Source organism: Passer domesticus, chromosome 18, assembly GCF_036417665.1.
Source record: "Passer domesticus isolate bPasDom1 chromosome 18, bPasDom1.hap1, whole genome shotgun sequence".
In the NCBI taxonomy this organism is placed as follows: Eukaryota; Metazoa; Chordata; class Aves; order Passeriformes; family Passeridae; genus Passer; species Passer domesticus.
In genome coordinates, this window is record NC_087491.1 from 2,568,032 (window position 1) to 2,591,500 (window position 23,469).

Sequence of the window (23,469 nt, forward strand, 5' to 3'; positions counted from 1 at the left end):
CAAGCCCTGTCCAGCCTGGCTTTGGACACTTCCAGGGATCTAGGGACAGCCACAACTTCTCTGGGCACCCTGTGCCAGGGCCTCCCCGCCCTCACAGAGAAGAATTTCATCCTAATATCCCACTTAACCCTGCCCTCCTTCATTTTAAGGCCATTTCCCATTGTTCTAACACTACATGCACTTGTGAAAAGTCTCCATGCAGGGAATGAATCCTAGAGCTGAATGCAAGCACAGAGGAAAATAATCTGAGCTCTGGGAGCAGCACAGGAATTTGGTCTTGACAGTCTCCCGATCAGTTTCTGACACTGTCACACTGAACACATGCCCACATTATTTCCCATCAGGAACCAACCCCGCGAGTAGGGCACAGCCCAGCGACCCCCGGGGGTGGCTCTCCTCACTGCGGTTGTTGTGTCTGTGGGATGGGCCACTGACTCCGTGGGCTGGGCTGAGGACAACAGCTCATTTCACAAGTGGCTCCCCCAGCCACCACCACTCGTTTCCCTGAGCCTGCCAGGCTTCCCAGGACCAGTGAGGCTTCCAGGCAGCCAGGCTTGCCAGGACACACAGGCTTCCTGGGGCCCAGCACAGAAATACAGAGCTTTAGATAAACATCTTTGCAAAGGCAGTGTCCTACGGGGTGGGAGGGAGGATGAAACCCCAGGAATCACTTTGTCCCCCAGAGCAGCCCTGGTGCTCCAGAGGAAGCCTGGGTCTGGGATCTGGGTCCAGGACCCTGCTGCCAGGGAGGCTGATCACACCCACCCGGGGCAGTTTTTGGCTGTATGCAACTATACATTCACGTGCATTATCCAGAGACCTTTGCACTTCAAGGCTATTGTTATTTTGATCTTTACAACCTCTGGAAAAAATTAGCTCCATTAAGTCTCATCATTAGGAATTTGCATAAGGTCACTTCAAGGCTTTGTGCATTTCCTCTGGTTTAAATCTCAGTGCTCTTGGTCTTTCCCCTCCTCACTTATAACCCTGTTGCTGTAGGGCATTCCAAGTAAATCATCCACCACCAGTTTCCTCTCTCCAGCAATATGCATCAAGTTTTTCATTCAGGCTAAATGAAGCTTCAACTGCTTTATACGGTAGCAGCCCAGTTAAAGGTACAGCATCACCTGCAGAGAGGGCAGCTTTCCCCTCAATTAAAAAAAATATATATAAGAAAACTTATTGATATGGATTCCATTAGTGGGAGGAAAGATTTACTTGCATTTGGCAGCACAAATGCAAGCAATGGACCAATTCTTACATATTCTCTGGCAAATTCATTTGCGAAGCACGAAGAGCCCTTTTCACTCAGAATAATGGAGAAACACCCTTGGAAGCTGAGAGCTGTGCTCAGCCACGGCAGAGCTGTGGCAAGGGGCACAAGCTCCATGCTGCTCCACACGCTGGCGTGTCTGGACACAGGGATAAGCACCCACCTAACTTTGAGCTGAAGCTCAAATTTCAGCTGATCAGATTTTGAACTGCCAGGAGGGTCCAAAATGAATGAGTATCACCGGGGTAGGGCTGATCCCCCAGCCCCAAGGCTGGGGCTGAGCCAGGGGCGGGCAGTGCTGGAGCGGGGGGCTCCCACAGAGCCTGCAGGCACCGGCCATGCTGTCCCTGTTCGGCCCCGGAGGCTGGGGGCACGCTGGCCGGAGTGCCCTGAGCTTTGGGCTCACAGGGCTCCAGCCAGGACAAGCCTGTGCTGACCCAGCACAGACAGAGCCCTCCTGCCCCCTCCCCTCCCTGCACATCTGGGCAGCTGCAGAGCAAGCCAGACTGGGGAGCTGGGCTGGGGTAAAATTAACCATCTGGTTTTGACAGGCCCGTTTCAACTGGGATCAGTTCCCTCATCCTGCGGCCCTGCAGTTAATCGAGCACTTGTGCTGGGACGAGGGGGGTGAGAGAGGGGCAAGGGCAGGAAGCAGAGGCCCGGCTCCATCCGGCTACACTGGCTGCCCGCACCGACTTAAAACTGTCATGAAATCCTGGCAGAAACATCCCAGTCCCATTTCCAACAGACCCTGAGGGACCATCTAGTGTTCTTCTGGCTCTCCTTTGCAAATGGCTTGTAGGAGCTGGGCCCGCCGCGACCATTCACACGCCTAACTGCATCCATAAACATCACTACACCATCACTGCACCCGGGGGAATGGGAGAATCTTGTCCTGTCTCTGACACAGACCCTGGCTTAAGTTTTCAAAGCCTTTCATAGTTTTCCAAAAGGGCATTTTCAACGTTAAAACACAGTAATGCCTCAAACTAGTGGGGATCTTTCCACCTAACCTTTTCCCTCTATTTATTCCATGTCCTCTACTGACACAGCTATCTCTCTCCTGCTAAGCAACCGGCTCTATACGCATGGATGACTCTTTGCAACTGAAAAAATAACTTGACTGATGCGGCTTAGGTAGGAGAATCTGAGTATGTGCATTCCTTCTGCGGCTGGCCCCAGGAAAAGGACACCCTGCCACTTCCAAACCTGGGAGGTCTTTGAGAGCTTGGCAGCAGTCCCCTGGGAGGCCCGTCATTAGCCATTTCAGACTGGCTGTAGTGCAACGCTGAATGGGAGCCCCGGACAAAGCCCTGCCGAGCTATCCGTCAGGAAAGGCTCCCGGGCCTGGCAGGGGCTGTTAACAGTAACAATGATGACAATATAGCTGGGATTTTCAGGGGTGGGGACTTCAAAGAAGCCCTAAAGAGGTATTTTTCATTAAGGAGTAAGAAAGCAGCTGAGTATTGCTTTTGGCACTAAAGCTGAATATGAATGTTACTGCGGTAAGTCACAGATCAGCGACAGCATAAATTGGCACTGATTTAAATATGCATGAGTTGCCTTTCTGTGTTTCTGCCATTCCACCGGGGCTGCAGAACCTGGGCAAACCAGCAGCCCTTGGACCTTCCTCACGGACCCAGGGATGCTCCAGTGCTTGTGAACACCAAGAAGCGCCAGCAAGCCCCCGAGCAGTGACTGTGAGGTGCCACTGCTGTGACCACACATCGACAGCACACTGGGGTGTCAGCTCAGGGCCCCAGCCTGCGCCCGGCCACCCACAGCCTCCCCCAGCTCAGACTGGGAGCAAGCCTGGGTGTCTGGGCAGGAATCACAGGGATACCGTGGCTGCGGGCAGGAGAGCAGGAGGGGCTGTTGGTCCACAGAGGACCAACATTTCTGCATTTAAACTCCAAATCTGTGATTCCTTGGGGGTGAAAAGGAAGATGATCATAAGGAAAAGTATCAGAGGGATACCATGAAAGACTTCTGTGACAGCAAATCCTTCTCCTAACAGTGAGGATTTACTGATTACCATGCAGTTTCTGCATTGACCATGATGATGGCCTGGGAACAGGAGTGCACTGATAACATCCTCGAGTTGTGCCGGGGAGTTTCAGATTAGATATCAGACAGAATGGTCAGGCACTGGAACAGGTTGCCCAGCCTAGAGGCATTTAAGAGCTGTGTGGATGTGGCACTTGGGGACATGGTTGGGGGAATGGTTGGAATTGATCTTGGAGGACTTTCCCAACTTTAATTATTCTGTGCTTCCATGATAAAACCATTACAAGCATATTCTGTCAGCAGCCATGGCCTGTCCTTGCCAGGCTGGCGAGCTGACCGAAGGGCTCCCGAGAGCCAGACCTCACATCCTCCTCTCAGGTGACCCGTTGGCTTTGCCAGGCCGGGTTTAGGAGCCCTGTGCAGCTCAGGAGCCCTGTCCCACTGTAACCACCTGTGGTTTGTGTCCCTTTGAGCCAAGCCCAGGGCCAGCTTTTCCCCCTAAGAGCCCAAGCCCAGAGCTATCATATCCAGCCAGCAGGGAGAAAGTGCCCACAGGGTTTGCGCGCAGATTGACTTTCACACCTCGCTGGCCACACAGAAGAAACCCAATCTAAACAGCGTAACTTTGCATAACCGATTATTTTCACTGGGGTAATCTGAGCCCGCCAGTAAATGCCAGTAAATGCGGCTGATCCAGGGAAGGCCCCGCTCGGGGGAGGAGCGGCCCCACAGCCGCGGGCAGCCGGAGCTGGCCAGGCCGAGGGGGCTGGTCCTGGATGTGGGTGGGTTTGGTCCGGAGAGCTGAGGCTCAGCCCTTCACCACAGGGCACTGTCTGCACGGAGGGAAGAACAAACAACTTCTGAGTGCCCAGCTCCTTCGCACAGTCAGTGACTGGAGTGTGCAAAGCCATGCTGAGGGAAGAAGGACAGCGAGGCAGGCCAGGGGGCAAGAGTTGTCTAGCTTTACTTGATGTCTCCTTAACTTTCTTTTCCACAATGCTCCAGATATTTTGAGAGGCTTCAGCTTTCAGGCTGAGTCCCCAGTGACCTATTATCCTTGCACATTGATCACTCCATTCTGTCACCATTCACATGACCTTGTTTGTAGGGAACCATATTCCTCCTCTGACTCCTCTGTCACCAACTTCCTTCTCTCCAACCACCAACTCATTTCTTCCTGCCAGGACCAAGCTCAGTGATCTCCCTTTCTTTAAAGTCTGTGAAGTTAGACTGTCAAATTAAAACCCCAACAGCTGCAGGGGTTACTGGTCCACCCACACCGCTGCGGGGCACCCAACCAGGTCTGGGCTGCTGGAGGTGGACAGTCCATACCATCAGTACACCTGAGATGTATCTTGTTCCTGAGATCCCTTGTGACTACAAGGCACTGATCCAGCTGTGGATGGCAACTTCCATTTCAGGCAGATCAGTCTCAACATCTGGCTGCCCATGTGCCCCCTTCCCCAGGCGTGAGCTGCAAACGTGAGGGATGGACAAGTAGGCAGGGGATAAGGACTGCAGGACCACCCTCCTGGCTGCAGGACACCTTTAACCACAGCTTTTGAACATGCAGTAACAAAAATATATCTTGGCTGTGTTCATCTCAGGCATCAGCCTCTCCCACTTCACTAAAATGCTTCAGCAGGGGCAGCTCTCCCAGAAATCATCAAGAGAAAAGCTGAGCTGGGAATGGGAATAGAGAAGCTTTTAGGCATGAGACAAAACCAGGCTTTCACCTGCATCCTGTCCCAGCACTTCCATGAATAAAAGGGTGATCAACTCAGACTGTGTGCCTTAAATTAGGACAAGTAAATAATCCAAACCCTCTTATCCAGAGAAAAGATAATGACTCACAAGGACCGTGCCCTGAATGTTACATTTTCCACCTTTGCCAAATCTCCTACACTGCCATTTCTCCCTCTAAGCTTGCTCAGCCAGATCCTACCTTGGGCTTAGTTGCATTTCATCACAATAGCTGCAAAATATCCTCTTCATCAAGATTGACACAATGCATGAATTGAGAAACTAATTTAAAGGCTTTCTGTTTCTGTTTTGACCAGGATACTGCTGTGGCTCTCCCTGTTTCTGTGTCTCTGTTTCTGTGTAGTCCTTGGATGAGGGTTTGCACAAACACAAAATGGTCTCTTCCATCCAGCCACTCATTCAGACCAGATGCACCTTGAGGGTACAAGGCCTTCCTTCCTGGAAAGGCCAAAGAACCCCACAGATGTTGCTGACCATCATCACCAGCTGGAAATGCCTTTGCAGCAGTAGGTGCTGAAGACAGTCCTGCACCACACCTCACCAGGACCCATGGACATGAGTTTTGGCACAGGGAGTCACCTCGTCCAATTAACACCATGAATAACAGATACAGGCTGGTTTATGTCATAGAAAGTGACACAGTTTAATGACTAAGGATCTTCAGATAAATGCTGCTGAGCAATTACAGATTTGGCAAACTCTGCATGGAAACCAAGTATGTGCAGCTCAGCTTATGGTGCTTCCAAGGAAGGCTCCAAACATGCCTGGAGATTCCACATTCTTACTCTGAAGGGATAAAGGTCTGCTGCTGGCACTGCTGTGGACCAGGGATGGCTGCAGAGCTGTGCTGTTCCCACGAAGCACATTGCAGGAGTTAGTGGAATTTGCAACCATAGGACAATGGTTTTTGTGCAGGATTCTCAACAGGATTTGGGAAAACATTGCCCTGATACTGAGTTATCACAGTGCTGGAGTCCCTCTGCTCCAGAGCCAGGCTGGGAGAGGTGAGGGTGTTCAGCCTGGAGAAGGCTCCACAGAGAGCTCAGAGCGCCTGCCAGGGCCTGAAGGGGCTCCAGGAGAGCTGGAGAGGGACTGGGGACAAGGCATGGAAGGACAGGACACAGGGAATGGCTCCCACTGCCAGAGGGCAGGGATGGATGGGATATTGGGAAGGAATTGTTCCCTGGGAGGGTGGGCAGGCCCTGACACAGGGTGCCCAGAGCAGCTGTGGCTGGATAGTGGATCTCTGGCAGTGTCCAAGATCAGGCTGGATGGGGTTTGGAGCAGCCTGGGACAGTGGGAGGTGCCCCTGTTCATGGCAGGGGGTGGGACTGCATGAGCTTTAAAGTCCTTGCACCCAAAGCATTCCATGATCTTTGTGCTGCTCCGATGAGTCCCCACTCCCATTCAAACACCGGGATCTGGCCAAGTCACTCTCACCATGACATACAAACAAAGAACATTGTAAGGGCACCAAAGTCGAAAAGGAGGAGAAACTACACAGAGCATAAAACATGGGAATTTTGGCTTCTTGACACAGTCAATACACTGAACTATGACCTCAGGAGGCACAGGGGACTGGAAACCATCAGAACTTAAACTGGCTAAAAATCTCTTGTTTTCTCATGACATTTGAGAGAAAGCATGGGGACAGTTTCTTCAGGACACATGGGAGTTAGAGCTGTGTCACTGCCTTCTCCAGAGAGTTCCTCATTTTCCTTACAGTCACTCCATCACTGTCACCCGCTGACCCTTCATTACTTTCTCCCAGTGCACCAGCTTCTCTGCTGACCAACACACTTCATAGTCTGTTCAAACCCATGAGAGGAAGAAAAAGCCTTGTACAGTCTGTATAAAAGGACATTTACTCTGTACTACATTGTGTCTTCTTTTCTATGCTAGTCTAAATACAAGTGCTGTTTTCACTGCTGATCGTTGTTTGCTTGTGCTGTTTCCACTGGCTAAAACCAGCATTTTTCCAGCTAGTGTTGCCCTCCAGGAAAAACCACACATTCATACCTTTCTTGCATTTAGCACAGGACAACAAAACTGGTTCCCAGGAAAAAGGATGGCTTCCTCAAAAGAAAACATTTGCTGTCAGCTGAGGTTTGACCTCTAATGGCTAATTTGGCATCATCATTTTGAGTGCTGGAATACATAACACTGTGAAAAATTAACAGCTTCTCCCCCTCCCTGCTGAAGTTTAATTTCCGCCTGCAGCTTTGCAAGTGAAAATAAAAGAACTGAAATAAATACCCAAACCGAAACCTTGGGTACAGTCTCACATACATCCACAAAGAGAACCTCAAGACAAAGATCTGTAAGGGAAATTTCACTGGAAACCGAGCTTTTGCAGACACTGAGAAAGAAAGTCTGCAACATGAGACCGTCTTTCTTGAAGAAACACAGCTGATCCCAGCTCCGACTGCCACTGAGCTGTGTAAAACATAAACTTCACGCTAACCCTATGAAAACAGTCAACATGAGAGAGAGACAACAGTCTGCTCTGAGCTGCTGAAAGGGGAAAAAAACCTCTCAGGCTGTCATTCTCCCCTTGCTGTGACCTTCATGCTCCACTGAATTTCTGAAGATACTGAAATCTTGGCAGGGAAGTGTACAGTCTGTGGGAACCAGGCAGCGACGGCTGGGCTCGCTGCTGAGAATTAGGCCCAGTCGAGCCCTTTTTTGGGGGACTCTGAGTTTTATGTGGCCAACAGCACAGGGCTAAGCCAACACCAGGCTGGGAATTTTACAGAATTGGTGCTGCGTGCACTCACATATCATGTTGCAAAGCCATCACGGACAGAGTGCTGCCCTCCTGCCTAGCAACCACAAGTTGGGGCTTGCTCAGTGTCTACTGGAATCTCCAGTACCTAAAGGGGTTCCAGGAGAGCTGGAGAGGGATTTGGGACAAGGACCTGCAATAACAGGACACAGGGAATGGCTTCCCACTGCCAGAGGGCAGGGAGAGATGGGACATTGGGAAAAACTTCTTCCTTGTGTGTGTGGGAAGGCCGTGGCACGGGTCGCCCTGGCACAAAATGGGCTGCCCCTGGATCCCTGGAAGTGTCCAAGGCCAGGTTGGACGAGGCTTGGAGCACCCTGAGATAGTGGAAAGTGTCCCTGTCCATGGCACGGGGGTTGGAACTGAATGAGCTTTAAGGTCCCTTCTGACCCAAAGCATTCCTTGATCTTTGTGGTGCTTTGGGGTGTCCCCACCCCCTGTGAGTAACAATGACCACTCACTATGAGCTCTCACTATCATTTATAAACCATTAGAGGTTAGCAAATAAAAATCTCAGCCAGAGACTGAAAAGAAACAGAATTTGCCATGACAAATTATCCCAGACTCTGATGGTATTTAATGGCTGCTGTGTAGAGGCACTCCACACAAAGAGCTGGTCCCTCTCAGCGAGGCGCGGTGCCAGAGCAAGGAGCACTTGCCACTCAGCCACTCAGCCAGCCCTGCACAAGTACCTCTGGAGGGCAATTCGCTCCCTCAACAGTGTCTGTCGAGGCAGAATAATACCAGCTGTGCTTCCTGGCTGGAGCCTCTGCAGCACAAACTGCAGATTACATCGGAATTGCCAAGCCCAGGATAAACAAAAAGATTAAGAGGGCCTCACCCTTTGTGTTAAACAATCGCACTCTGAAGCAAGAAATCACAGCCTACATCGTGGGCAGGCAGCGGGCTGAGCCCAGGTTTGGGTGGCTGGGGAGGAGTAAGCAGCTCACTCACACATCTGGGGAAACCACAGATGCTCTTAATCACAGGTTTTCCTGACCTGTAGGCGCTGACAAATTGCATCCTATGGATGAACCTTTTATTAAACCACAGAAGGTTTCCAAATGATATTCTCTTTCTCAGCATTCCCAAGTCATTGAAATCCAGCACACATGACCCTTCTAAATTCTTCATTTAGAGGGTGACACAGCACTTTCCAAAGAGATTTCAGGGCTGAAAGGAAGTAAATGGGGATGTGATGTTGCATCAGTGGAAGGCAGCTCAAAAGCTGAACCAGGGGCTATGAGAACTGACATTTTTGAATTCTTTGATGATGTCTTAGCCCCACTGGAGCTGAAGATGCTTTTTGTCCTGAGTGACTCCCAAGGCCAATCCCTTCCTGTCTGCTGGGGCAGAAACATCTCATAAAATACGTAGCCTTTAAATCTTACTGGTTTTTCTCTGCGCATGGGGAAGGACGGCTGGTATTTTAAAATGAATGAAATGACTGTTGCTCAGGCCAGGAAAGGTAACCACAAAGCAAAATTGCCCTGGTTCCACTTCCATGCCACGCTGGAGCAGGAGATAGCTGCTCAGCTCACAACTGAGTGAGAAAGACGATGCCTGGCAGTTCTCATCATCGTCTGGACCGACAGAGCAACCCACATAAAAGGAAGAAAAAAGCCTGCTGATCAGATTGGTGTGACAGAGGCTCATGAGAGACATGCACATTTTCAATCTAAACGACAGCTTGAGGGATCTATATTACTAATTATCAACTAATATTGCCAGAGTTCCCAGGCTGGCTTCAAAGGTTCTCACAAAGTGCCCCAAGTACAGGGTTTCCATCTCATCATAAGGCTTTTTTCTTTGTCCCTGCTAAATGGATTGCTCCATCCTGGGCTCCTTCTGCGTAAGTCAGCTTGCACATGATGAGCTTTGCAGCAATGAAATTCGTTACCTTAACCACAAAAAAACCAGAAACATTTGCTGCAACTGTTAGAATGCTTTTGCACCTAATTTAAAAAAAAAAAAAAGGTGGCTTCCTCTCTTCCTCCCCCCTCCTCCCCGCCTACTCCTAATCCCATGCTAACACCTTTGTAAAACCTGGGGTGAGTAGTTTGGAAACTGAAAAAGCAGGGAAGGGAGGGCAAAAAAATAGAAAAATATATCAGATCTCCAGACAATGAAATTGAGCAGCTATCTCTCATATCCTGCAGTGCTCAGGCTGAGGTCATAAGTTAAACAGGACATCAGAATAGTTGATGTAATTTGCTTATTTAGGATCAGAGCATTCAGTGACGTGCAAGAGACAACCTATTTGAATGTGCAGATAATTCCCCCCTGTCAATGTGGGGCTGTTCAGATGCACAAACTGCAGCTGGAGCCTGGGATTTTTTTTCCCCTTGCACATTTATTTTTGCAGGGGATATAATTGCAATCATTTTTCCTTGCAGGAAAGCCTTGAAACCTCACCTGGGATCAGCCTCCTGTTGAGTAAGGTATTGTTCAAGCAGGGTCCCTGCCCCAGCCAGCTTAAAGGCTAAAGGGTCAAGCCAAACAGAGGGTGGGAAAGGAAGGAGAGGCCCGGGGGAAGTGGGGGTGGCACAGCGGCTCCACAGGGCCCGGGTCCCCCAGCCTGCTCCCCCCACCCCGTACCCGAGCGAAGCCTCGGACCCAGGACTGAGCTGAGCAGCAGCTACACTTTTCAGTAAAGCCCAGCACAGCTTTTCTGCAGATGGACAGGCCCTCCTGGCTCCAAACCCAGCTGCAGAGCCTCACACCAGTGAGGGTTTTACAGCAGTTAGAAACCTTTAACCACAAGGTTCTTCCAGATTCCAGGAGGAATTTCTTGGTGAGCCCAAACAACACTGAACACAGTTGTCCCTTCAAGCCATAGTGACAAACCCTTGTGATATAAGGGTAAAGCTAACAACTTGCAGTGTTCATCTCCTCAGTTTATCACCATCCAAGCTGGGATTCTTCCCTGTCAGCAGCACTGCTCACCCCAAGCCTGCCAGCCCTGTGCCTCCACTGATCTGCTTCCACACCAGTGTTCTTTCACTGGCACAAGTCGACTGGGCCAGACACCTCAGCCATGGGAAGTGCAATGTCCTGGGCCCTCGGGCTCACCAAGCAGCCAGTGACAAGGCCCTGGCACAGTGGCAAGTTCAGAGGTGTAGCCCACACCTGCTTTGGGTGGACTTTCAATCACATGGCATGGAAAAGCAAGATGGCAAAAGTCACACCAGTCATCCAGGTAATGGATCCTGCCAAAACATGGCTGTTCTCCAGAGACAATTCATTCTCCTTCAAGAGACTGGAATGACATGGAGTCATGGAGTTCATGTTCTCCTGCTGTCCCACCAGGCCACACCCAAGTGTCACAGCAGGATGTCCCAATCAGGGACAGCACCAGGAAGAGTGGGAGACAACCACTGCTGGACCTAGGAGAGGAGCTGAATTTCACCCCACTACAAAATGACCCCTCTGTCAGCTGTCTGTGCTTATGGACTGGAGCCCATGCCTTCTTCAGCAGGTTTGGGTGTTTTTTTCCTTCTTTGACTGCTAGTTCTGTGTTAGAATCTCCTCCAAGATGTGCAAAGCAGAGCATCACTGATCTCTTGGGTGAGTCAGGCTGTGAGCTGACACTAAGGCTGCCCACAACAGCCTCCAACAACTCCATAGAGACCTTCCTGACTACTGTAAGGGTTCAGCATCTTGAATTGATCATGTCTGAACACCCTTAACATTATTTCACACTGTCCTTTCCTGAAGGAAGTATTTCAGCTATCTGGAAAGAAGAAAAATACAAGATACTCAAATGTGTGCAGAGGTGACACGCATGTGGTATTTGCATTTCAAATACAAGGAATGGGTTTGTAACATTTTAAGGCCATGAAATGTAGAACTTCTATAGGGGTTTTTTGCATGTCACCAAAAGATAGAATTAATCTTATTTTCACTCAGCTCCACTAAAAAATTCCTCACCAAAGACGCCACCAGGCCCAGCTACTCTGCAGGGGTGGCTTCACCAGGATCATCACTAAGTCCTTACAATGCAGCACTTGAGGAACACATGGAATGAAAAGGTCATTCCTGCACTATCACTGACACCTTTGGCAGCAGTCCCTGCTCCTGAAGCCTTTAACTGGAGAGGCCAAGCTGAAGCCCAGCACAAGTGGGAGCAGAAATGCTGAGCAGCTCCTAGATGACACTCCCTGTGCACTTGCTGCTCTAGGTCAGACAGAGGTAGCCAGTATTGGACATTGTTTTAACAGAAGCAGTATTTTGGCAGGGTTACAAAGCAAGCCCATTCTTTACATCTGCAAAAGAGAGCTCATCCATCCCTGCTGAGGGAGCTGACAGAGGAAACGTATTTTCCAGCAGTCTTGGGTACAACATTGAATTGGGACCTATTTTTACCACGTGCTCCGCACTACACGCACTAATTGTTATGACAACATTTGCTGCCATATTCACTCCAGTCATTTACAGAACAGAATCCAGGAGACAAAACAAGTCCCTGCTCCATGAGACAGAGGGAGCAGGCAGGATGCCACATTGCTTCCTGTGACATGCTGCCAGGGCTGACGACACAGATAACCCATCCCGTGCTGGTAGGTCAAGCCCAGCTCCATGCAGGAGATGAGGAGAGGGGCCCAGCTCATGCCTGTCCTCCTCCTCCTGCCTAGCACAGACACAGCAGCACACAGCTTTCTGGAGCCCTTCTTGTGTGCCCACCGTGCTCCCCCACTGCAGGGGCAGCCAAAACTCTTTGTCACCACTTTGTCACCCCTCAGCAAAGTGCTCTGCAAGGAGGAGCAGACCTCAGAGCAGTCTGGGAGCCACAAGGTCTGTGACCCAGCTTCGGAGCAGCACAGACAGGCTGGCAAGCACAGCTCAGCAGTTTCAGGATCCGGCCTCCATCCTAATTAAGCCCAATTAGGTTCACAAAGAATGAGGATGTTTTAGGAAGGATGCATAAAAGAACTGCTGAGGTCTCTGTAGGCCATGTAGGCCCGGAGCACCCTCCTGAAGGCAGAAATTGCCTCTGTTGATGTGGGCTGTCAGTCTTCCAGAGTGCTGGAGGAGGATCCCGCTGCCTCTGCAGCCCACGGCTCCCCTTGCACACAACCCCAGGAAATGCAGCTGGGAGAGCGGGGATTCTCCTCCAGAGGATCAGCAGCACATCAGCCAAACCTGTGCTGTGTGCAAAGACAGCTGAGCAAAATCTGCTCCAAAATGCCAATGCCTTAAATGAAGGTAAATATGATTCAGAACAGGGAGAGGTTTGGCAAATCAGCATCTTCCCATGCTGAGGGGTATAAAACATGCAGCTGTTCCACCACCACAATTTCCAGGGAAGGCATTTCTCCTGGAAGTAAAAGAATACTTAGTATATATTCCTAGCCAGATTGATTACCCCTATTTATATTGTAAACTAAGACAGCATGTACTAAACCCATAGAGTTAACCAGTTCCAGACCCCAGATCCTGGGTGAGGGGTCAGTTTTCCATTGTCTGCTGCACAGTCTCGTGTATTTATTAGAGAGCACAGAGTTTCCTGCATCATGGTTTTGCGTGTGTGTGCGCTTATTTTTGTGGTATTTCAACAACCATCAGGAGGAACACTGCTATTGTATGGGATGTCAGGGAACTGGAGAATCCATGAGGTTTTTTAAAGGTTTGTTTAAAACATCCAAGAAGTCAGCATGTCACTATAAATATACGTATGTATAACAACTGCAATCTGTTCTGGGACAATAAAACCACAGGACTGAAGGCAGTATCCCATAGCTGAATATATCCATTTATCCTGCAGTAAGATGAACCCCTGTTCTGTGGATCTGACCTGCAGGGAGTTTCGTCAGTCTCCTCTCACAGCCAACCTGCCCAGCTGGACAACTCTCATTTGCTTTCTAAGTTACAGATCCAGTTTCAGCATCTGACAGCAGATATAAACAGAGGTTCAGAACATGCTCTCTGGTGTGTCTGCTCCTACACCACTTGTGCAATTCCACTGGGCCAGGAAACCCCTGATCTCCACCATGAGGCACCGAGCCAGACTCATTGTCTTGTTTATCCCTAAGAAAAAGCAAACTTTCTAACCAACTTGCTTCTTTTTCTCTCTTTAAACACTGATAAGGTGAGAGATGTTGAAGTTCCCTGTTGGTTTATAATGCAGTTTGGGAAGGGATAGGTTTCGGCGTGTTGCTGTAACAAACACAATAGTAAAATTGGAAGAGATGGTGATTTGAGCTAACAGAATTAAAATTTATTCTTAACAGCAATCCACAGATATCCTGTGCCAAACACAATCTGGAGCCATCAACTAGCATGGACATGAATTAACCTAATAGCTTCTGGAAAAAAAAGAAGTCCTATGAAAAAATCCTCCTATTAAAGTAATTAAGTGTTAACAGAATCACAGAGCCATAATTAAACATGGTTTATAATTAAAACAGCATGTGTCCTAGACAGAGAACACAGCAACAAAGAGAGTCCAACCATGACAGTTGATGCCAAAACACAGGCCAAGTACCAAAAATCAGAAAAACAGGCGAGTTTCTAGCAAAGCTGCAGATGCAGAGCCTCTGATCCTCTGACTGAGCCCTCAGCACTGTGACGGATGTGACTGCACTCAGAACTCCTCACGGCTTTGCCAGGTGCTGCCAAAGTTCAAGCAGAACTCTTGGGAACCAAGAAGGCACCGAGTGCAAGGCCCAGGACACCGAGGCAGCGCAGGGAGCGGTGAGCGAGCGGGAGCCGGGGCTGGAGCCAGCCTCGTCCTACCTGGCAGCGGCTGAAGATGTCACCCAGGGACACCTGCACGTTGAAGTGCTTCAGCACCTGCAGCGCCTGTTCCTTCGCCTTCTCGGAGCAGTTCACAGAGAAACACCTTCCTTCTCCCACCTGGGAGCGCAGCTGCAAACCAGAGACACCAGTGAGGCCGAGCGTCAGGGCACGTGGGGCTGTTCTGATACCCTTGGCTTAGTTTGAATTCTGAATAATGCTTGGAGTTAGGGTGTGTTTACAGTCTGAATTCTGCTCTGAGCACCACAACTGGTAACCTAACAGTCACTGCTGCAAGAACTCTGACTCCTGAAGCACTGCATGATTTTATACGTATGAAACATGATTTAGGCTGGAGAAAGGAAGGCTCAGGGGGGACCTTCTCTACAACTCCCTGGCAGCAGGGTGCAGCCATTGGGTGGTTGGCCTCTTCTCCCAGCTAACAAGTGACAGAACAAGAGAAAATGGCCTCAAGATGCTCCAAGGGAGGTCTAGATTGGATTTCAGGGAACATTTCTTCACAGAAAGGTGGTCAGGCAACTCATCAGGAATGAGTTGTCTGGGGAGGTGTTGGAAGTGTCATCTCTGGAAGTGTTCAAGAGTCATCTGGATGTGGCACTTGGAGACACAGTTTAGTGGGGACCACGATAGTGATGCTGGGTTAACAGCTGGACTTATCATCCTAAAGGTCTTTTCCAACCTTAACAATTCCATTATTCTATTCTATAAAATATACCCAAGTCCTGTCAACTCACAATTTGGTGAGGTGGTCCTAACAGGGGCAGCAAAAGGAAACTGAATTCAATCCCAGCTTTCTGATGAAACTTAGCCAGATCCCACAGAGTGTGCCAAAGCACAATGATGGAAACAGTGTCCAGTGAGCACTTCAACCCTTCTGACTCACACAAACGTTTCACGTGGAGTTCCCTGGTGGCCAAGAAATTTGAAGGGGTTGATGTGGGCAGCCCCTCAATGTTTGTTCCACACTTTGCAGAGAAGTGCATCTGGGAATGAGCACTGGGAAGTCCCAGACACATCTTCATGACCATGCTAAGGACTTACAGGAGTGGGATCAGCTATACACCAGTAAAGGAGCCTGGCAGAGCCATCCCATTCTTGTGGAGGGCGTCCAAAGGCAAGGGAATGGAGGGAACCAGACATTTCCCAGGAGTATTGTACCCTGGAAGCAGTTATTTTCCTTTTGCAATTCCTGCACAGTACTTTGAAGTTAGAGCTCTGCCAAACAAGATGATGCTGGATGCTGAATTTCCTATTCCACCAGCTGTAGGCTCAAGGAACCTGCAGGGTGGCTGCACCTGCCTCACAGTGTCTCATTATGGGAGGAGTTTTATTCCACTCTGATTTTCCATAGGAAGTCAGCAACCCCTGTTCTGCAAATATTCTGAGTGGCTGCCCGAGTAGCTGGGAGATTTTATACTGACAGTTTGTGACAAAGAAGTCCTGCACCCTGGCTCATGTGAACAGAACTCTGGCTCATCCAGAACAGTTTCACTCTTCCAAATGGATTTTTAGGCAGTAAAAAATTGCAGAGAACCTGCAACAGGACATCACAGCACTGACTTGGCAGCTTCAGCACTGCATTTTGAAGCATGTCTGTGAACAGCTCTGAACAGCTGGTGCTGAGGGCAAGGTTGGCCTTTGCTTTGGCCTCTCTGTTTATCTATAGCAACACAAAACCTCTCCAGCTTCCACCAGACCCATGCTTGGGGCCTTCCAATCTCCCCCTTCCAAGCCTGAAGAAATGTCCCTGAGGGCTGAAACTCTCTCAGTGTGGAGCCAGCCAGCAAGCAAGAATCTCTGGGATAAAAAGCACAGAAACTGAGCTGCCTTTTCACCTGCCAGTGAGGCCAGACAGAAACACACTGTTCTGGATTGCTTGGCTTGACTTCCACCCCCACCCCCAATGGAGAGCAATCACTCTCCCCATGATACACACTGAATGTAAGTATAAAAAAGCATTTCACCCTGAGCCTTGGTGGCTGAGAACAGCAAACCTCTGAAGAGCCTAAATGTAGCTATTAGTGGAGAAAACATGAAAAATCCAAGCCAGCTGTTGCATTCACATCTGACTTTTCCTCTTGTCTCCCCTGCACACCCCAGACCATGCAATGATCAGTGCCAGAAACACACCAGCAGCTTGGAACACTCACAGTCTGATATGGGAGTCCGGAGGTCAAAATGACTCTTCCTTCCTGTCGGGCTATCTGGAAAAAAAAGTAAAAAATCCAAATTATCCAAATGAACAGGGGCTGAAGTTACACTGAGTTCAAGATTTACTTGCAGTCACAGAAGAGAGGAGGTGAACTGGAGATATTGAGTGCTTCTCTCAGTGTCAGTCCACACCTGGCCAAAAGTTCCTGACAGCAAGTGCAGGTCAGGGTATGGCTCACCCCGTGTCCCCTCCCTGCCAAGCCCTGCCTCATGTCCCATGTGCTGGAATAAGCTGCTGGTGCATCTGTAACACATATGGCCCAGGGAACCATTCCACCCTGAAACAATCCTATACAAAAACAATCTTTTCATTTTTTCCCTTAACCCAGACTATTTCTATTTCCCCAGTCTAGATCATGAAGAAGGAAACAGTTCTACTGCACAGGGGAAAAAGGAAAAAAAAACCTAAGCAGGTAATTCTAGAAAAAAAAAAAAGTACCATGAAATGTGTCTGCAAGCTTCATACCTTTAACAAAACTGCTCCTTAGAAAAGGAGGGTGTTATTGTCCTGGCAACCCAACACACAGGAATTCTGCACCTTTCCAGGGTGCAGGGAACATCTCCCATAGAGTTTATCACTTCCTGACTTGGAATCTTGAGCTTTTGTCAGAGGTCTGGTCCTTCAATGGAAGGTCTGTGCTGAGTTCCCAGGGAGCTCATCACTGCTCTGCTGACCTTCACACAGGCTCAGGGACACTGCAGAGGGGTCACTGCCAAAGGGAGGCACTCAGTCTGGAGCTGCAAGGGTGGAAGTGTGACTGACCTACCTTCACATGATTGAATGACGCCCTTCTCTCCCACCCCTCACCCTCCTGGAGGAGGGACAGAGCCTCATGGCTGCAGCAATAGGAGGATTCACAAGGATTCCCGTGTGAACCAGGACTCGGCTCTGATCCTGCTGACAAGGGATCAGTGCTTTGAAGTAGGCACAAGGTTATTTCTCTCCTCTGGCTTGGATTCTGTTAGAAGCCCTCATGTTTTTCACTGACTCCAGATGTGTGTCATGGAAGTCTCTCATCTGGTTCAGAGTGCAGCAGCTCTGTCTGGATCCTTCTCTACCCTTGGCAGGAGGACACATTTGGGATCAGAGTCCTGCTGCACTTCCCAGAGAGACACCAGTGAGCACAGCCAGGGAACAGCAGACAAACCAACCACAACTTTTAAGCTCTGTCTTGGGTAGTCATTCTCTCAAGACTCACTGGACCTATGGCAACAGGAAACAAGGTGGAGAAGGCTCTGAAGGTCCCGTGCAGGAAGCTAAGCAACCGTTTTTTCCCTCTTTTCCTCTTCCTGAGCTTTCAGGTATCTGCTTCCCTCCTTTAGTTGTGAAGTCACTCTTTGGCTGAAAGTTCTGCACTGAGAAAGTGATTGGCAACAACTTCTAAAACATCTTTATACAGGCAAAATTACTGGATTTCTTTCAAAATCCACCCTCTCTTTCTCAATAAAAGAAAAAACCTCTAAGAACAGGAGCCTTGAAGGGGCAGCACAAACACCCCATGCAGTCCTGCTGCTGAGCAGCCACCACAGCACCCTTGTGGCACTGTAGTGAGGGAGGTCTGGTAAGGCAACGGCAAAAGGTCACCACAGGGATTTGCTGACAAGGGAAAAGAGATGTGAAATTCCTCCAGACCCGTGTTTGCTTCAGGGTAAGTCTGAGGACTTCACAGCTGGAACACTCCATTCTGACTTTCCGCATCCAGGGTTAATTAGTTCAAGCTTGATAAATCCCCTTATCTAAATGGCTCTGCAGAGACAGGCAAAGAACATCAAATAAAAAGGAGAAAAGCAATAACTCTTCCAACATGTTTTTCTGCCTCTGGAACAACGACTGGGAGAAGCACACAGAGCCAGAAAAGCCATGTGATAGCACACATCTGACTGAGACACAGAGGGTATGTGCTGGAGAAAAGGGCACAATTCCTTCTTTTTCTCCAAAAGCAACAACGGAAGGCAGCACTGGGACCATGGGGGGATGTGTGGTCAGGGATGCAAATGAGAGGAAAAGAACACCCAGGGCAGCATTTTGGCATGGGTGTCAGGGACCTGTGCTCTAGCCCAAGTGCTGCAGAGAGGGCATTGGCCTCAGTTTCACAATCTATTACAAAGATAATATCAACTTCCTCTGGAAAAGGCTCAGACCTTCTGGATAAAAAGCACTCCCTAATCTGTTGGTATTACTGACTATCCCTTAACGTGTCTGTCTGTTCAGCCAACTTCCACCCTGCAGAAATGAATGAACCCACAGGAATTACTGTCAGAGAGACCTGGAAGGGCAACAACTGAGAGAGGGCAGAGACAGCCCCTTTGTTTCCAAGCCAGCACCAGCAGCAGGATGATTCGTGACAATCTAAAGCGTCCTGAACAAAGGCCAAAGGAGGTTCCAAAAAACAGCAGCACAAGGCTGTGGATTTGTAAGTTAAACTTTGCCAAGTCTGTGCAAGACACATGTTGGGCAATGCCACATGTCTTTGGAGAGCCAAACTGAAGTACAGGAAAAGCTGTGTTCCCCGTGCAGTGATCCTGAGCCTGGGCCAGCAAGGCCCCACTTCAGACCAAAAGGGAGTGGACAGAAAGTGTCTGTATCAGGGTATGTGCTGGGTAAGCACCCAGACAAGGATCTGCTGGAGAAGTGGATCACAAAACCCAGTCCAAACCCTCCCTGTAATCCCAGGCTCTTTTAAAAGAGTCAGTAAACCAAGAGCTTAAGAGCTCTGAGCACACTCAGTCCAGCTCTTCCAGTATTGCAACCCTAATCTCCTCTTCAGCATTCCTGAAAAGTATAAATTGCACAGAGTTATCCCCTGGTTTTGTAATGTGGCCTCAAATGTCACACCAAAATCATCCACCCAGTTTTGTTTCTCTGTGCAGATCCATTTGTATCAAGGTCTCCAATGAAAGACCTTCTTCTCCTGCTGACCAAACATCAAAAGCCAAGTCTTCACCTTAAAAGCAACACAGCTATTTCATCTGCCCTCTCTGATTTTAGCTTCCCACCAGACTAAAAAGATCAGCAAACCTGGAGAATGTCATCTACATCAAAAATATGGAAAAAGCCAGTCAAAGCTGAGACAAGATCCAAGATTAGATTCCCCCATTAGGTGAAGATCTGCTCACTACAGGATTAAAATCCCTTTTGTGTCACCTGGTTCCAAATTAGTCTAGAGCAATTTAGATCTGGGTGCAGAATGCTCTATCTGGCTCCTGAGATCCATCCAGCCTGGCCCTTCTCTGCAATTCACTGGTTCACCTGGAGCTTTGGAGGGTAGGTGTAACCTTGCAAGGGAATCTTCCACAGCATGGGAGCCTCATGAAGCCAGTTTTGCCTGCCTTCTGGTTATTAGCATACTTCAAAAGATACCAGGTTTGCCTTAGCATCAGATTATCCTTAGAAATGAAGATGATTTTGAAGACCAAGAGCAAAGTCCATTCAAAAAATAAATTATACTAATCCAGAACACAACTGAAGCAGCTTTGAGATTCCACTGAGTCTTTTATTAGAAACCTAAGAGACTATGAACATCTTCCTAAACCTTTTGCTCTGTCCCTAAGGTACAACATTGCAGGAGCTACTGTAGTCACTCAGGCTGCTGGGTGATCCTGTAAGGTTGGTATGACAAGGATCCCACTGCTTTGCCTGATTCTGCAAAATCGCAGAGAAAACAGGAGCATCTACTTTTCCATCTCCTTCCAATTATCTGGAAAACTCAAAAGATAGGTTTAAGATTCTCTGAAAAGAGAAGTTTGCAGAAGATGGAATCATAGAATAGTTTGATTTAGAAGGGATCTTTAAAAGGTCATCTTGTCCCAACTCCCCTGCAGTGAGCAGGGGCATCTTCAACTGGGTCAGGCTGCTCAGAGCCTCCATCCAACCTGACCAGGAATTTTCCAGGGATGGGGCATGAAAGACCTGGGTAGGAACACAACAGGCACAGGGCACAATTTTAAGAAAATAAACTTGTATTAATTGCAAATAACATGTTGCATATAGAAGTAAATGCAAAGGCAAAGGGTGGATCACCCAGAAGTGGCACCTGCACACTCAGAATCTGCTGCATCCCAGAGATGGAATCTCCACATTCTTTACCCCATGGATTGCCTGGAGCTGGAGTCAGTGTCCCTGGGGAGGAATGGCTGGATGCACACAGCCCTTCTTCAGAGAGGCCACACAGCAGAGCCAGGCTTGGGTCAGCCTGGGCCACTGCCCAAAGCCCTGCGAAGGCCCTGCCCAAGGTGCAGTGAGCAGGGCTGCCGGGCAAGGAGCTGGTGGGGACAGCTCATGGTGGATTCCACCAGCTCTCAGTGCACAGGCTACAAAAATTCTCAGGTAAAGGAGCTTGTCCAGCACAACTGGAACTAATTCCAGCCCCAGCTGCAGACCTGCTGTGCCACACAGGTGTGTGCAGGTGCTACAGCAGGTAGGACAGCAAGGTAATATTGGAAAAACAGCATGGCCACCCCACTGAGTAAGAGGGCTTAATAAAACCACCCCCACTGCCCTTCAGAGAGGCTGCTGCTCATGGACAGGAGCTAAAATGCTTCTGTAAGGACAGCCTGTGAGTTCTTTGCCTTTCACACGAGGACAGATTAAACTAGAGACATTTTCGGCATGAATTTCTACTGGTTTCCCATTTTAAAATATTTTCTGTATCTGCACTTACGACAGGCAACTTTAATCAGTCACTTCTCCAGTCAAGTCCTAATTAAATGTCATCATTAAATCAGAGACTGAAAGCTGGTAGCATCTCACAGCAGATAAACAGAACCACAGAATCATTAAGGCTGGGAAAGACCTCCCAGGTCATCAAGTCCAACCACAAACCTAGCACTGCCAACTCCACCACTAAATCTGGTCAGCCAGAGGGGATCCAGTGGATCATGGTGCCAGAGGGCCTGCTCTCACACCTCTGCAGATCTGGCATGACAAACTCACCATGACAAGTCCAAGATAAAACATTTAGTCAATAACAACAGCACAACATGAAGTATCACACAGGGCAAGGGTTTCATATCCATGGGAATGGGGGTTGCCAAATTAATTCCTGCCACGTGTGCTAGCTTAAACAAAAAGAAAAAAAAAAAAACAAAAAAAAAAAAAAAACCCACCAAATTCATAACTGCCCAAGCACAGCTGAGGAAGTTCTCAGGCTTTTAAGCTTGATCCCAAATAAAAGAGGGTAAAGGACCAGACCCATCTGCCCACCAATACTTGAAGCCACTTTAACAAAGAAAAGGAATGAGAACAATAAGGAGCAAATGCCAGGTGTTGCAGGAGTTCTTGGCACAAGGAGAAGTATAGTATGACTGATAAATCATTTGAGTGAAAAGACTTTAATGAAGAGCAAACACTAATGCTGTACACTCTTAGGTGTTCCTAGTGACACCAGTTTGAGACTATACTGGGACAACACCCAAACCATCTGTCTTGTACTCAGTGACCAGGATCCAAACCCTCTGCTGGCCTTTGCAATAACATTCCCAAGTTTTTGGGCGTAGGGTGGTCAACATTCAACTTTGATTCAATCAGGACCAGCCAGATATCAAACAGGGTGGGAGGAGTCTATTTTTATCTTTGATTATCCAAGCCCAGATCAAAGGCTCTGCAATACAGTAACACTCCAAGGGCTTTGATAGTGAAAGGATGTTTGTCTGGTCACCATAGAGAAAGCAATGTCAAACATCCTGTCCGTGGCATGATAAGGGATGGGGATGAGAAGTGGAGACAGGGCTCTGGGGGGAGGCACTGAGAACTGGTTTGTTTAAATAACTTGTGCAAGTTTGGCAGGGAGGAGATATTAATTATTTCTGCAGAAGTTAGAGCCTGCTGCGGATTCAGGCCAAGCAGACATCTGAAGAGGAAACATCCTGCACACCAGGCTGGGTGATCCATGCACATTTGATAGCACACACTGTGTGGCCTGGATATCTCTGTTGACTCCCTCAAAGGCAGGGAGGCCCTCTGGGAGACCTGAGCAAATCAGAAAGCTGGGCAATCACTGACCAGATTAAGTTCAACAAGGGAAAGTGACAGATTCTGCACTTGGGATGGGGCAACCCTGGGTATACAAACAGACTGGGGAATGAGATGCTGGAGAGCAGCGTCACAGAGGGGACCTGGGGGTCCTGGTTGACAGAAAGTTGAATGTGAGTCAGCAGTGCCCTGGAGCCAGGAGGGACATTTGTGTCCTGGGGGCATCAGACCCAGCATCACGGCCTGGTCGAGGGAGGGGATTGTCCCACTCTGCCCTGGGCTGGGGTGGCCTCACCTCGAGCCCTGATGGCAGTTTTGGGCACCACAAAATAAGAAAGACATTAGGCCATTCAAGAGTGTCCAAAGGAGGACAACAAAGATGGTGAAGGGCCTTGAGGGGAAGCTGTATGAGAGTGGCTGAGACTTGGTCTGTTCAGCCTGGAGAAAAGGAGACTGAGGCGAGACCTCATTGCAGCTACAACTTCCTGGTGAGGGGAAAAGGAGGGGCAGACACTGATTTCTGCTCTCTGCAACCAGGGACAGGACCTGAGGGAATGGCATGAAGTTGTGTCAGGGCAGGCTCAGGCTGGAGCTCAGAGGGCAAGGTTCTTCCCCCAGAGGGTGCTGGCACTGCCCAGGCTCCCCAGGGAATGGGCACGGCCCCGAGGCTGCCAGAGCTCCAGGAGCCTTTGGCCAGCGCTG

General features: G+C 49.0%; 1 protein-coding gene across 21 annotated transcripts in view; it reads right to left on the reverse strand.

Moving 5' to 3' along the window:
- EXD3 (exonuclease 3'-5' domain containing 3) overlaps positions 1–23,469 on the reverse strand; it is a 254,263-nt gene that overhangs the window by 103,204 nt on the left and 127,590 nt on the right. For 19 of the 21 annotated variants that reach the window (XR_010348975.1, XM_064393456.1, XM_064393451.1 and 16 more), the window contains 2 exons: positions 16,736–16,789; positions 14,565–14,696 (listed from right to left, as the gene is read on the reverse strand). Coding sequence is in view for 20 of the 21 variants with exons in the window: in XM_064393456.1 (XP_064249526.1) it covers positions 14,565–14,696; positions 16,736–16,789 (186 nt within the window). In the remaining variant the exon portion in view is untranslated. Of the gene's footprint in view, positions 1–14,024; positions 14,441–14,564; positions 14,697–16,735; positions 16,790–23,469 lie in introns of those variants that run through there. The other 2 variants (XM_064393465.1, XM_064393461.1) reach the window with 2 other exon arrangements.